Source organism: Erithacus rubecula (assembly GCF_903797595.1).
Source record: "Erithacus rubecula genome assembly, chromosome: 8".
In the NCBI taxonomy this organism is placed as follows: domain Eukaryota; kingdom Metazoa; phylum Chordata; class Aves; order Passeriformes; family Muscicapidae; genus Erithacus; species Erithacus rubecula.
In genome coordinates this window covers 15073550-15087927 of record NC_136659.1, presented here as the reverse complement: position 1 = coordinate 15087927, position 14378 = coordinate 15073550, and the positions used below count along the sequence as shown (strand labels likewise).

The following is a 14378-nucleotide window of genomic DNA, read 5'->3' as shown; positions in this document are numbered from 1 at the left end:
AGACGTTTCAGGAAATCACCAATTGACAGAGCAACAAGAGACACCAGAAATAACATGTAAGACAATAAGGACAGGGTCACTCAGACTGATGCACAAAGGGACAGGTACCTCGAGCTGCTGCTGGTTCTGGCTGCTTGGGCACAGTTACAGGTGTGGGCTCTTCCAGAGCACCTTTCTTGGGCACCTTGGGAACTTCAAAGATATTAGTGCATTTTAGTTTTTTGGCACTGCAGGTGGCTGTGCAGCAATAAGACAACCAGCAGTAAGTGCATGCAGCCTTTTTTAAAGAAAATTCTGTGGTTACACTTAGTCATCAGTTCTGCTTTGCTTCCAGCCTGTGGAATGACCAGGGTGCCCAAGACATCCCACAGGAGATGGGAACTCTTTGTGTGGTCTTTGTTTCTTGGTCAGGGTGGAATTCAGAAAATAGATCTGGCTTCTTACAGATGTTCAGAGATTTATTTGTACAACCTTAGTATATTTGTCTATTAGCCAATATAAATCACAAATACTTCGTCATTGTAACATTAATTTAGAAAATAGCATTGGATTTATCCTCATCATCTTTTATTTTCCCTATCAATTATTTACATTCTTTATACCTCCTCTTAACTTTCTATGTTCCACAGTTCCTTTCATTAAAATTCTATTGTAGAAATTCTTATAATTCTTTCTTCTCTTATTGGATCTATTAATGTCTCAGTAAGTTAATCAATACTATATCCAGTGTTTTGATAGCAAAAATTCCTCATGTACATTGGCATTACCTTACTTTTAAAGGGGTAGAGAATTTACTCTGCTGCTCTCATCTATTAGAAATTTCAGGGATTTGATACATTTTGCAAACTTAAAGACTTATTTTCAGGCTCTTCAGAAAAACATGCCATTCTGTCTAAACTAAACAGTCAGTAAATGTTAATTCTTAAACTTTACTAATAAAGTGCAGTAAGCTAGAGATATTTTTTCAAGGAATGAAAAGTAGTTTTTCTGCCATTTTTTTGACACTCCACATTCACTTTGTATTTCTTAGGCACCTATCTCCAATAGCTCACCCACAAAAAATACTTAAACTGAAGTCCAGAAAAGCATGATTTTTTTTCTAATGATACTAATAGTGACCTGTACCTTTGGGTAGTGGTGGTTCTGCTTGCTTGGGTACTGCAACAGGCGTCTTTTCTGGTGGGACAGCTTTCTTGGGCACCTTGAGCACTTTAAAGATATTATTTCATCTTAATTTCACAGTTAAATTAGTATAAAAGAAAGATTTTAACAGTCAATCAAAGAGTTTAGATATTGCTAGGCTCTGTAATGTTCCTCTAGTGACTGGTTGGTTAGTCACACACAAAGACAGGTACAGCAGAGGTTAAGGGTCAAGAACAATCAACAAATCTTACACAAAAGAAGAGATAACAAATGAAAATATTAATCAATACAGTAAAATAAAAAGCAACTCTCTCCAGAAGATATACCTTTCTCTTGTGGAGGCTCTGGTTTCTTTGGCACAGCCACAGGTTTCTTGGGCACAGCCACAGGCTTTGGGGGAACGACCACAGGCTCCTCTTCTACCTCTTCCGCCTCAATCACCTCAGGCACTTTAAAGAAATTAGATCCGTTTACTTGTCTGTTTAAGGTCAGCAAACAGGCAGATGGCAAAGCAGGAAAGGAGGAAAGAAACCCCTGGACAGACTACCAAAGTGTCCTCTTCAGCCAAACTTTCCTGCACAAGGTGGACTCACTACAAAGAGCCCAAGAATGGGATTATTGAGAGGGGGGTTTCTGAACAACCCCACCCTCTCTTGAGGGAAGTGTGCAGGCACACAAAGATACAAAATGATGAAATTCTGCTCTCACCCCTCCCCACTGAGAGGGCAAAGAGCACTGAGCACTGCAGCCCTGTGAAGAGCATGGCAGGCTCTTTCAGAACATCACCCTATACCTTCAGCTGGAGAGACTTCTGGCTCTCCAGGCTCAGCTACTGCTGCCACCTCTTCTGCTGCTGCCACCTCTTCCTCCTCTTCCAGGACCTCAGCTTCAGGCATCTCAGGCACTTCAAAGATATTAGTGCATTGCATTGTTGGAGACACAGGACAAGTAGGAACAACAGCCAGGCTGACACAGACACAGGACCTGACAGCAGCCAGCTCAAACCCTCACACACCACACTGCACCCTTGTCCCAGCACACACAGCCTTGAAAGCCTCAGGGAGCAGAGACAGCATGAGAGGGCAGGACAAGGCTTAGGAGAAGAAGATTCAGGATGTGCTTTGTGAAGTCATCCATGAGACAGGTACCTGTGGGTGCTGGGCATCAGCCCAGACTCTCACAGCTCACACACACACCCAGACACAGGCACAGAGCAGGGGGGCCACTGGGTTCTGAGAGAGAACTGCTGGCTGTGCGTGGGCTTGAGGCTGAGCTGTGAATTTGGGTACTGAGCAGCCTTTGCTGCATTGAGGGAGAGCCTTTCATTCTCAGCCCTGCTGGGATCTGGCTTTCCTCTGGGAGCAACCTCAGCCCATGTCTTGTGTGTTATCACTCCTGAATCTGCTGAAGCTGTATGTTCAGCAGTTCTAGCACAGACAGGATGGGGAGCAGAAATGCCATCATTATTACTTTATTATTACTACTACTCTCTTGTATTTCCCTTCTAATTTTTCAATTCCTTGCAGTGTATGTGGCAGATTTTGAGATAGGTTTCTGTCCTTCTGTAATCCTGTATGTGGACATTGCATTTGGCAAGGGTAAGAGTTTACAGTGAGCAAGTGTGATTCAGAATTGTGATGCACAAATACAGATCAGTGGACTTGCATGCAACCATTATTTGCAATGCAATTGTAGGTTTGAGGAACCAGGTTTCTTGGATCCCCATGAGGTTATGGTCAGAAGAGAACTATGTCAGGCCATCCTGATTAATCACACATTGGATTAAATTCTGTATTTATAAAATGTTTGGTGCATTTGTTATTAGGGCTCTAAGTCTGTATGTCTAAGACTTAAAATACCATTGTGCCATCTAGGTATGTTCCTCTTTTAACTTTGGGCATTCTTTTTCCATAGTAACTTCAGTTTGTTCACAGTCCATTAAACCTTTCTTTCCTGCTTATTTTCACTGAAGTGATCGGGTTTTTGGTGGATTTTTTTCCTGTTTTTAATATGTGTCATGACTCTGTCTGGTAGTTACCACTGCACAATAGGACAGGCTTGCCAGCTCATACTGGGTAAAGAAAACCACTTCTGAATAAAAATTATATTACTTGAGATTCTTGGAAAAATTCTAATGACAGAAGTTTACATTAAAAATTTTAATTAGAAAGGTCTTTCCCATTCTAATAGTAGAATTTCTACGCAGTACAGGGTGCAGGAATTTCAGGAAATCACCAATTGACAGAGCAACAAGAGACAACAGAAATAACATGTAAGACAATAAGGACAGGGTCACTCAGACTGATGCACTAAGGGACAGGTACCTCGAGCTGCTGCTGGTTCTGGCTGCTTGGGCACAGTTACAGGTGTGGGCTCTTCCAGAGCACCTTTCTTGGGCACCTTGGGAACTTCAAAGATATTAGTGCATTTTAGTTTTTTGGCACTGCAGGTGGCTGTGCAGCAATAAGACAACCAGTAGTAAGTGCATGCAGCGTTTTTTTAAGAAAATTCTGTGGTTACACTTAGTCATCAGCTCTGCTTTGCTTCCAGCCTGTGGAATGACCAGGGTGCCCAAGACATCCCACAGGAGATGGGAACTCTTTGTGTGGTCTTTGTTTCTTGGTCAGGGTGGAATTCAGAAAATAGATCTGGCTTCTTACAGATGTTCAGAGATTTATTTGTGCAACCTTAGTATATTTGTGTAGCAGCCATATTTCAGAAATGATTGTTCTCTGTGCTAATTTAGGCAGTCATTGTAATTTTTTTATTTGCCACTTTACTATTACTATTTTCATCCTTCAGGTTAACTTCATCTTTCTTTTTCTGTTCCTGCATGTTTTCTCTCTTCTTTAACTTCCCATATTTTCCCCCTGTTCTCTCCTGGCTTTCATTCTAATCACTAGATGTTGCTTGTAACTGTTTCCTCTTATATTAATTTCAATTATTTAAATAACTATATCATCACTTTGAGGTGGTACTTCACTTGAGGAATGTCATTGTATTTCAGATGGAGAGAATCTGATGGCAGAGGGAATGTTTTCTCTGGCCAGAGCTTGGGATTTCTAAAGGAGAGGAAATGATGCATCACTGCATCAATGCATAGTGTCTTTGGTTTATTGTGTCTTTAGTGCTGTTTTTTGTGTTTCAATTGTCAATACCTTTTTAAAGGCTCACTATATTATATGCTCACTGTAACATTACAGCTCTTCAATGCTATTTATACAAAGTAAAATCTTTTCAAATCCAATAGTTGAAAATTATTATGTATGACCAATATACAGACAAATTATAAATAACAGTTTAAAGAAAATATTCTGCTTTGTAATACTGATATATAGAGATAATTGTGATTATTTTGCTCTATGTACTAAAACTGCTGCTCTCTGCTGAAACTGTTAGGTTCTATCTATTTTGTCTTTCCTTATAGAATCATCTAGGTTGGAAAAAAAATTAGGATCATCAAATCTAACTTTAAATATAACACTGCTCATTCTCACTAAACTGTGTATAAAGCCATTGCTGCTAATAATGTGAACAACTGTTTATGAACTCCTCCTCTTGCATCTATATGATTCTGACTTTTTTTTTTTTTTTTTTTAGACAGGAGTTTATCATATCTGCTTGATATGACATAAACCCAGTATAACAAATATTTACATATTTAAGTTGAGGAAATATTTCACACCCTTGCACAGCAGTTCGTATTTGGCACATCTTGCCCACATTTTTGGAATCAGAGTATACAGTGAAAGATCAATTTAAACTGAGATTCATTTAAAATTCATTATTAAAATAACCCTAAAAAGCAAAGACCACCCTTTCTTATGATGATAATAGTGTTGACATGTACCTTTAGGAAGTGAAGCTTCTGGTTTTTTAGATAGACCAGGGGGCACTTTCTTCTTTGGAGCAGTTCTCTCAGCCATCTCAGGCACTTCAAAGATATTAGTGCATTTCATTTTACAGTTACAATAAAACTCAGTATTAAATACAGAGACTGAAACACAGAGGACAACAGACATGTTTTGAAGTAGCAATTTAGCACACACTCATACTCAGTGTGATTTGTTTAGCAAGCATCATTTAAAACAGATCAAAAATGACAGACAGAAAAAAGAGGTTAATACTTAAAAGAAGATTCAGTGTGATTGTCATGTATTCATGGTGACACACAGCTTTGACTGATGCAGGTTTTGGTTTTTCAAGAACAGCTAGAGAAATTTTCTTCTCTGGGACAGCTTTTTGTGCATTGCATGTTCTTTGAAGATATTAGTATCTGTTAGTTATGGGTATTAAGCTTTAAAATGAGCAGTGAAACAACATAGTGAAGGGAAGCAAAAGAGATCCTATGCACAAGAGATACCTTTAGGCTGTGCAGCTGCTGGTTTTTTAGCAGCAGCATGCTCCTCCTGTCCGGCCAGCTTGGCTGGTGGTGGCTCCTCTGGAGCCAGAACGAGCTCTGGTTCTGTGGGTGCAGGCTGTGGTTTGAGAAGCGGTGTTTGGGGTGCTGAAACGGTTTCTGGTTCCTCAGACACCATGACAGGCTCTGGCACAAAATGCTTTGATGTTCTGGACACTGCAGTAGGCACTGACTTCTGGAAATCTGCAGCAGAATCTGTTTCTTCAGCTGCTACAAACTCTGTTTTTTGGGACCGCACTGAATGTTTTGTTTTGGGCGGCACCACAACACGCTTTGATTTTTGAGTTAATTCAACTATTTCTAACTTCTCAGACACCACTGTGAGCTCATATTCCTCAGGGGCCATAAATGGTTCTGGTTTCTGGGATTTCAGAACTGGCTTTTGTTCTGGGGGCATCACACCATATTTCAATTTTTGGAGTTCTACATCAGGCATGGGTTCCTCAGGTACCACAACAAATTCTTGTTTCTCAAGCCTTACAACTTGTGCTACTTTTTGGGATTCCACAACAGGCTTCTGTTTTGAGGGCATCACGCCATATTTCAGTTTTTGGGGTTCTACATCAGGCATGGGCTCCTCAGGCACCACAACAAATTCCTCTTTCTCAAGCCTTACAACTTGTGCAAATTTTTGGGATTCCACAAGAGGCTTTTGTTTTGGGGGTATCACAGTACGTTTTAGCTTTTGGGATGCCACATCAGGCTTGGGTTCCTCAGGTACTACAACCAATTCTTGTTTCTCAAGCACCACATGTTCAAGTTTTTGGGATTCCACAACAGGCTTCTGTTTTGGGGGCATCACGCCATATTTCAGCTTTTGGGGTTCTACATCAGGCATGGGCTCCTCAGGCACCACAACAAATTCCTCTTTCTCAAGCCTTACAACTTGTGCAAATTTTTGGGATTCCACAAGAGGCTTTTGTTTTGGGGGTATCACAGTATGTTTTAGCTTTTGGGATGCCACATCAGGCTTGGGTTCCTCAGGCACCACAACCAATTCCTCTTTCTCAAGCACTACAAAATGTTCAAGTTTTTGGGATTTCTCAACAGGCTTCTGTTTTGGGGGCATCACACCATATTTTAGTTTTTCGGGTTCTACATTAGGCATGGGTTCCTCAGGTACCACAACAAACTCTTCTTTCTCAAGCCTTACAACTTGTGCAAATTTTTGGGATTCCACAAAAGGCTTCTGTTTTGGGGGCATCAAACCATATTTTAGTTTTTCGGGTTCTGTATCAGGCACAGGTTCCTCAGGTACCGCAACAAACTCTTCTTTCTCAAGCCTTACAACTTGTACAAATTTTTGGGATTCCACAAAAGGCTTCTGTTTTGGGGGCACCACAGTACGTTTTAGCTTTTGGGATGCCACATCAGGCTTGGGCTCCTCAGGTACCACAACAAACTCTGGTTTCTCAGGCACTACAACACGCTTTGGTTTTTGGGATTCCTCAACAGGCTTCTGTTTTGGGGGCATCACATCATGTTTTAGTTTTTGGGGTTCTACATCAGGCATGGGCTCCTCAGGTACCACAAAAATCTCTTGTTTCTCAAGCACTGAAATGTGTGCTAGCTTTTGGGATTCCTCAACAGGCTTCTGTTTTGGGGGCATCATGCCATGTTTTAGCTTTTGGGATGCCACATCAGGCTTGGGTTCCTCAGGTACCACAACCAACTCTGGCTTCTCAGGCACTACAATGTGCTCTGTTTTTATGTGCCCTGTTTGTGTCCCAATAGATACTGATTTTTGCTGCCTCAAAACAACAGATTCTGATTTTTGGTGTGTCAAAACAGTCTCAGGCTCTTCAGATGTCAGAACATGCTCTGGTTTTTGAACTGCTTTGACAGGCTTTAGTTTTTGGGCCACTCCTGGTTGTTGCAGTTCCACTTCTTGAGGTTTTGGTTTTGCATGTCCTGCAATGGGCTTTGGTTCTCGAGAAACTGGAACAGGTACTTTCTTTTCTGGCAAAGTTGTCTTGGTTGCTTTATGTACATAAAAGATATTAGTTCTAAATTTAAGAACTGCACTGACAATCATACAAAAATTAAGCCAACCATAAAACATAAAAAGACAATTGTAATGAAAATATTAAAAACACATTAGGAATTGGTAATTTATGCTGGCCTTTTAAATGATAAATATAGGACATTTTGACTTTTCTCTCTTTTCTCTCAAGAGTACATACACACACTCCACCTCACAAAACTCATGCTTCCATATGGAAATACACACATGCACTAATAATACAACTTAAGATATAAGTAAAAGCAATGATAATTGTCAACAGAATGGACAAGACAGAAGATATTAATTGCACTGGAGGCAATAAGCTGAAGATTCTTTTAAGAAACAGCAGTGATGGCATCTAGTTTTTCTTGGTGGAGCTTCTGGTTTTTCAATTAAATTGATAACTTCTGCTCTTAGCTACTAGAATGGGTACTTTTTTCTCCTCCTATTATAACTTTTAAGTTATTAGCTGTGGTGATTTTCATGAACCCAAGCAGGTAGAATAGTAAGAAGATGCAAAAATATTAAGAACTGAAGCAGAATAATAGTAAGAATAACATACAGGCAATTCATACATCCAAGATTCGCCACTATTTTTTCAAAAATAACCATATGTGTCAGTTTCACACAGATATGAAGAGAAATAGAACAAGCATAATTTAGAATTTCAGGAAACAGAAGGCTTGGATAATTACAATGTTAAAGAAAAGAGGAAAAACATTACTTTTTATTAGCATTCAGATTTACCTTCCTTTGGTGGGAGCTCTGGTTCTTCAGGTGCAGCCTCTGGTTCTGGGACAACCACAGGTTCAGGTATTTTTTGCACAGGTATTTTCTTTTCTGGAACAACTTTCTTCGGCACCTCAGGTTCTTTAAAGATATTTGTTTGTTTTAATTTCAGGAATTTGAAGAACAGGAATTAAAAAGACAATAATAGCTCCAAAGTTAAAAAAAAAAAAACAAACCAACAAACTTAACAGCTTCAGAAAAAAGCCCACTGTTATAAACAATTTGGTTGGTTTTTTTCCCCACACTGTTTTACACACACTATTAGTAGTCACTGTTCCTGGGAGATATTCAAAAAGGAAGACCACACAGTCTTTAACACTTAAAGATATAATATATAAAGTACAAAAAAGCTGCTAACACAAATGTAAGAAAGATAATATTTAGAGAAACAGATAAAAATGTCTGTGTAGTCTTATTGCTATGGAACATATACCTTTGGGTGGTGGAGGTTCTGGTTTTTTAGGAACTTCAATGTGTATTTTTTCTTCTGAAATCATTTTCTTGGGCACCTCAGGCACTTTAAAAAAAGCAGTTAATTTTATTTATGTATGTCTGCAGTTTTCAGACATTAAGAAAAAGTAAATCTCAGGGACAGCAAAAGCATGAGAGGTTTTGAATGTGAATATGTAATTTCTTATATCCCTAGAAAAAATTCTCTTTTCTGCCTCACTGAGTTACAGATGCAAAAACTACAAACAAAACAACAAAAAATTTTTATAAGACATTAATAGTAAAAGTAAATTACCACGATGTTAAAATGGTACCCTAGAAAATTAAGGGCTTTTCTTTCCTTACATACAATTACTTTTAGGCTCTGGACATTCTGGTTTAACTGAAACCTCTTCTGGGACCAGTTCCTTTGGTACCTCAGACACTTGAAAAATATCAATAACTTAATACTATTAGAATTACATAAACAATGCTAAAGCATAAGAGATCACTGACTGAAAACAGCAACTACAAAGATCTATATTTTTCACTCAAAACTAACTTGAAAAATCTTTGACAACAGTAGAAAATGCTAACAGAAGTCTTGAATACTGTCTTCTATATTGTTAAAGCAAGTAAAGAATATTTTTTCTGATTCTGTACTTTTGTGATAATGGCAAGTATCTTAAGCTGGTATGACTTGTGAGGTTTTAGGCACAGCAATTTTGATTATTTTTGTTCTACATCTACTTCTGGAGTTTCTTCTTCTACATCAGGTTATTTTTCCATTTTATTCAAACATCTCCTGAATCTCAATTTGACTGACATTGTCCATTTTGTATTCCTTGTCACATTCTCCTACGTGTGATGACTTCTTGGTATCAATTTTTTGTCTATGCACACAAGTTTTTCTTCTGCATTAGATATCTCTATCACTCATTCTTTTGGGGCTAGTTTTTCATTGTCAGTCAGTTCATTTCACATCACAGAGGCCCTCTTTTCTCCTCTTCTCTTAAGATTTCTGCTATTGTTCTCAAGTGTCAATCTCATTTCTGCTCAGCCACATCAATATTTCTAACACACTGGCACAGATTACAGCTACGATTCAAAAGAGAAGAATTTTAAACATAGTAACATATATAGAATTATATGGGCACATAAAAGTAGCAGGAAAACACAAACAAGCAATCAGATAACTAATCTGCATAATCAAGATAGAGATTGTTTTCCTCTTCCCAATTTTATTTTTCTGTAGTACAACATACCTTTGGCTGGTGGTGGTTCTGGTTTTTTAGGAACAGCAGTGGGCACTTTCTCTTCTGGAATTTTCTTGGGCACCTCTGGCACTTTAAAGAAAACAGCATTCATTTTTTTAAATTAAAGCATTTAAAATACGTACATTGTAAAGAAGAAAGTGTCACAAGAAGCATATCAGAAAGAAATGCATAAAGAGAGATGTCATGCAAAAAGTGTTGTATACTATTACATACTAACAGGATAAATGAGTTGTACTATAAACTCTAATGCTCAAGAGAAAAATCTCCTCCTCCAAAAGACACTATTATTGACATATAAGTTTTAGGTAGCGTTACTCTTTTTTTTTGAGGTAAAACAATATTTACAGAGTTCTTAGGTACCTTGTGCACTTTAAAGATATTAGTGTACTTTTAAAAATGACAAAAATTAAACATTCAATACAGAGACATAAGACAAAACAGATAGATATATAAGGATGTGACAAAACAAATGGATGAATAAGGATGCTTTGACAACAGTTACAACTTCTGAAAAGTCTTCATGGTTCTACCCCTCTGGCAAAGAATAAGTTGGAAGCGACTTTGCTTGGGATGTTTTGTCATGCAATTTTAGAATTACTATGCTCCCCACAAAGATGAAAAGAAGCTACAGAAGTCGTGGCAAAAGCTGAACTTCAATGAAATGCCTTTAACATGTCACACACAACAGCTCTTCACTGATGCTTGGCAGTGCAATGTGATAATGACTGGGGTGGGATAAGCTGTGCTGCCATTGGCTTGAAAGTTTTTAATGCCACTCAAACTGCTAGTTCAGAATGACTTATTTTAAAATACCTGAGTGAATTGTAACAGCTGCTTTTTGTGCAAATTCTATTTCCATTCCAAATTAAATCAATTGACCCCTAAGTTTAACATGAACATTGTGAAGCAGAGGGATAGGATGCACTTTTTGCTAGAGTGTGATCAAATTTCTGAGGCTGTACCCATGAAGTGAAAGTATTCTGTAAATCTCACTGAGTGTTAACATGGCTAGAGTTTTCCTTATTTCTAGTCGTTTTTACTAGCTTCTGATACAATTTCTGGGTTACTCTTGGATAGAATAAATAGATAATCTCAACTAATTTTTAATGCTTTGACAGCAACAGCACAACGGACAGAAGAAACTTGTAGAAAAAGGATGAAAGGATATGCTGATCTATAACTTTGGAAACTTCTGGTTTTTTAGGCAGTTTTTCTTCAAGAATACTTTTTTTAGGCAATTCAGACACTTGAAAGCTATTTACTGATTTTGATTTTATGGCTTAAACACAACTTGAGAAACAGAAAACAGAAAATAAGACATACAACTTAAACACCACAAACCTGACATGTTGACCATGGACTGTTAAATCAGAAGCTATGTAAGAAACAGTAACAAAGTAAAGATGCATATCACAGAAAGACCTCAGTTCTACCAGGCTAAGTACCTTTAGATGGTGGAGATTCTGGTCTTTTAGGCACAGGAGTAGGTTCTGGTTTTTTAGGCATAGCAATAGGTACTTTTTCTTCTGGAACAGCTTTCCTAATGGCTGCAGGCACTTTAAAGATATTAGTGCATTTCAGTGAGAGAAAGACATATCATGAAAAATCTCAAGTTTTTCATCTAAGTAAGATACTTAAAGAATGAACACAAATATTTGTTATGCTGAACAAGGACTAAAAGACAAACATGAATAATTTAATTTTCCTGGAGCTCAAGACTTCGCAAATTGTAGGAAGAGGTGATGAAGAAGTCATATACCTCTAGGTGCTGGAGCCTCCTCTTTCCTTTGAACAGTAGAAATTTCTTCTTGTATGTGAATCTCCTCATAAACTTCATGTACTTGAAAGATATTAGTTTAAACACTTAAATTAACTTAAAATATCTTCAGAAAACAAGACAGCATGTTAGTTAAATAACAAATATCAAATATTCAAACTCCTCTGAAGATACAGGTCTATTTTATATCTGTGTGCAAAATTAGGATGCCTTCAAATAAGGGATGAAAAATCCCCTCATATTCTACCCTGACCTGATCTCTGCAGTCTGTCAGAAGGAAGATGTGTGATGTGTCCTAAACTGAGCCACTACCTGGAGTGCAGAGATAGGCCCTGTATATCTTAAGTTCTGTCACTTTTTCTTTTTTTTTTCCCCTTTGGACTGATCTCAAGTATCTCTCTTAATTTTAAGAACAACTACAGGTGATATTTTTAAATATTTTAAAAATTAATTTTTACTGTTGCAAGTAACCCAAGCTGTTAAGTAAATTCTAGTTCATGATAAACAGAATACTCTCAAAATAGTTTATATATGAAAACATATTTTTATCCTTCAAATAGTACTTAAAATTTCTTATACCTGTAAAGTGTGAAGGTTCTTCTTTAGGTACAGCAGGAGGTATTTTTTCTTTGTGGACAGCTTTCTTTCGTACTTCAGAAACTTAAAAATATTGGTTTATTTTAGAAATTTGCATTATGAAATAAGTAATACAGTTTTGTATAAAAATAAATTAAATCTACTAGAACAATAGGAAAAATATATGGTATTGAGATGTGAATAAAACTCAACAATTTCACCTTCTAGACTCTGTTATTTTTCTAATTCTTAGTATTTATGGTTCTGAATATGCTCTTTCTGAAAAGGCAATTTTTTTTATATATATTTGGGTTTTTCTTTGTTCATTTGTGGGATGATTTTGTGTGCATGTGTGTGTGTGTGTTTAAGGACTTTCAGAACTAAAAAGGGTTTTGGTTTTTGAAATTTAAAAATTACCCATAAAAGGAAGCCAAAATTTCAGTTCAATTAACTAATTATTAGATTTCCAACATGTATAGAGCTCTTCAGTTCTTGAATTGTGTACCAAAATTATGTTTCTATTAAAAATGTTGTGGCTTTCTATTTTGTCCTGATTTAAAGTCGTACCTTAATCTTGATTTTTTTATGCCCTTGATATGACTGCAAGGAGTTCTTTTGCAAATAAGTTTCTCTCACAACCTTTTAAACTTTTTTCTAATATATTGTCAGAGAAAGTATTTTGAGAAATAGAACATGAGATATGAAGTAAAAAAATGCAAGGCTAATTCCTGTCTAATCCCTGAATCCCCTGTTTACTAAACTTCTGTGTCTAATTTAGTTTTCCTAAATTTTAAATTCTTGATGCAGAATGTATCAATCTGTTTAGGCAACTCCTTATAGAAAACAAACAAAAAAGAACTGCTAAGTGTCTATAACGTGTGGTTGTGTTGTTTAAGGAAAACAAGCAAGCTGGGTTTCTCACGTGGTATCTCACTTTGATAAGAGGTTAGAGAGAGTTAATTTAGAGGTAATGTACCTTTAGCTGGAGGAGCTTCTTCTGCAGGTACAGCAACAGGCATTTTCTTAAGTGGGACAGTTTTCTTTGTCACTGTAGGCACTTCAAAGATATTACATTTTTTAAAGGACATTATAATACACAAAGTGTAATTAGCAAAAAAAGCAATGACAGACACATAAGGAAACATTAGAATGAAAACCTTAAATAACAGATTAGCACACAGATGGGATGATGAAGATGAATGATTTGTGGGAATGTGTTGCTTTACAGATTGCTTGAAGAGTTGGTTTACCTTTAGCTGCTGGAGCTTCTGGTTCACTTGGAGCAATAAAAGGCATCTTTTCTTCTGTTGGAACTTCTCCATAAACTTCAGGTTCTTTAAAGATATTAGTTTATTTAACATATTTTAATATTAGTTACAAGACAGAAGTAGAAAGACAAATAAAACATGCAGAAATGTGTGTAGACAAAGAGCTGTCTGAACGTAAGTTAATTAAATATCTTTCAGCCTGATCATTTTTAAAATGCTAAACTCCTTTTTTACATTTAGTGTAACGTTTTACATTTAAAGTTTTAAAAGCACTGAATTATGTCTAAATTTGTGGACATAGATGGTCTAAAATATATAAATATAAGGGTTTTTTTAATAGTTTTTTAAATGAATCAAAAATAGCTCATATTTTACAGGTCAATATAGAGCATGACTTGATAAATTCTCTGGAATTTATTATCTGGTAGATGTGTCATTGATGTACCTTCATAAAAAGGAGGCTCCTCTTCTCTAGGGATAATGGTGGTTACTTTCTCTTCAAGGACAGCTCTCTTATGAAGCTCAGAAACTTCAAAGATATTAGCTTTTGTTTAGTAACTTCAAACCAATTTTCAACTTTTAATATCCCAAACAGAAATAAACCCAGAAAAATAAGTTGTTTTGGGGTTTGGAAAGTTTTTAAGAATTAAATATGATACAGTTCTAGAACTGTTTTCCTGGAATGATGAACTGT

At 36.9% G+C, this 14378-nt stretch overlaps 1 protein-coding gene across 1 annotated transcript in view; it reads right to left on the bottom strand.

Annotated features, from left to right (window-relative positions):
- The window catches only part of TTN (titin), a 238044-nt gene that overhangs the window by 111074 nt on the left and 112592 nt on the right, over positions 1-14378 (bottom strand). The window contains exons 121-124 of the mRNA XM_079310285.1: positions 10052-10132; positions 8791-8874; positions 8316-8438; positions 1470-1592 (exon numbers count right to left, since the gene is read on the bottom strand). Coding sequence (XP_079166411.1) covers positions 1470-1592; positions 8316-8438; positions 8791-8874; positions 10052-10132 — 411 coding nt within the window. The remainder of the gene's footprint in view (positions 1-1469; positions 1593-8315; positions 8439-8790; positions 8875-10051; positions 10133-14378) is intronic.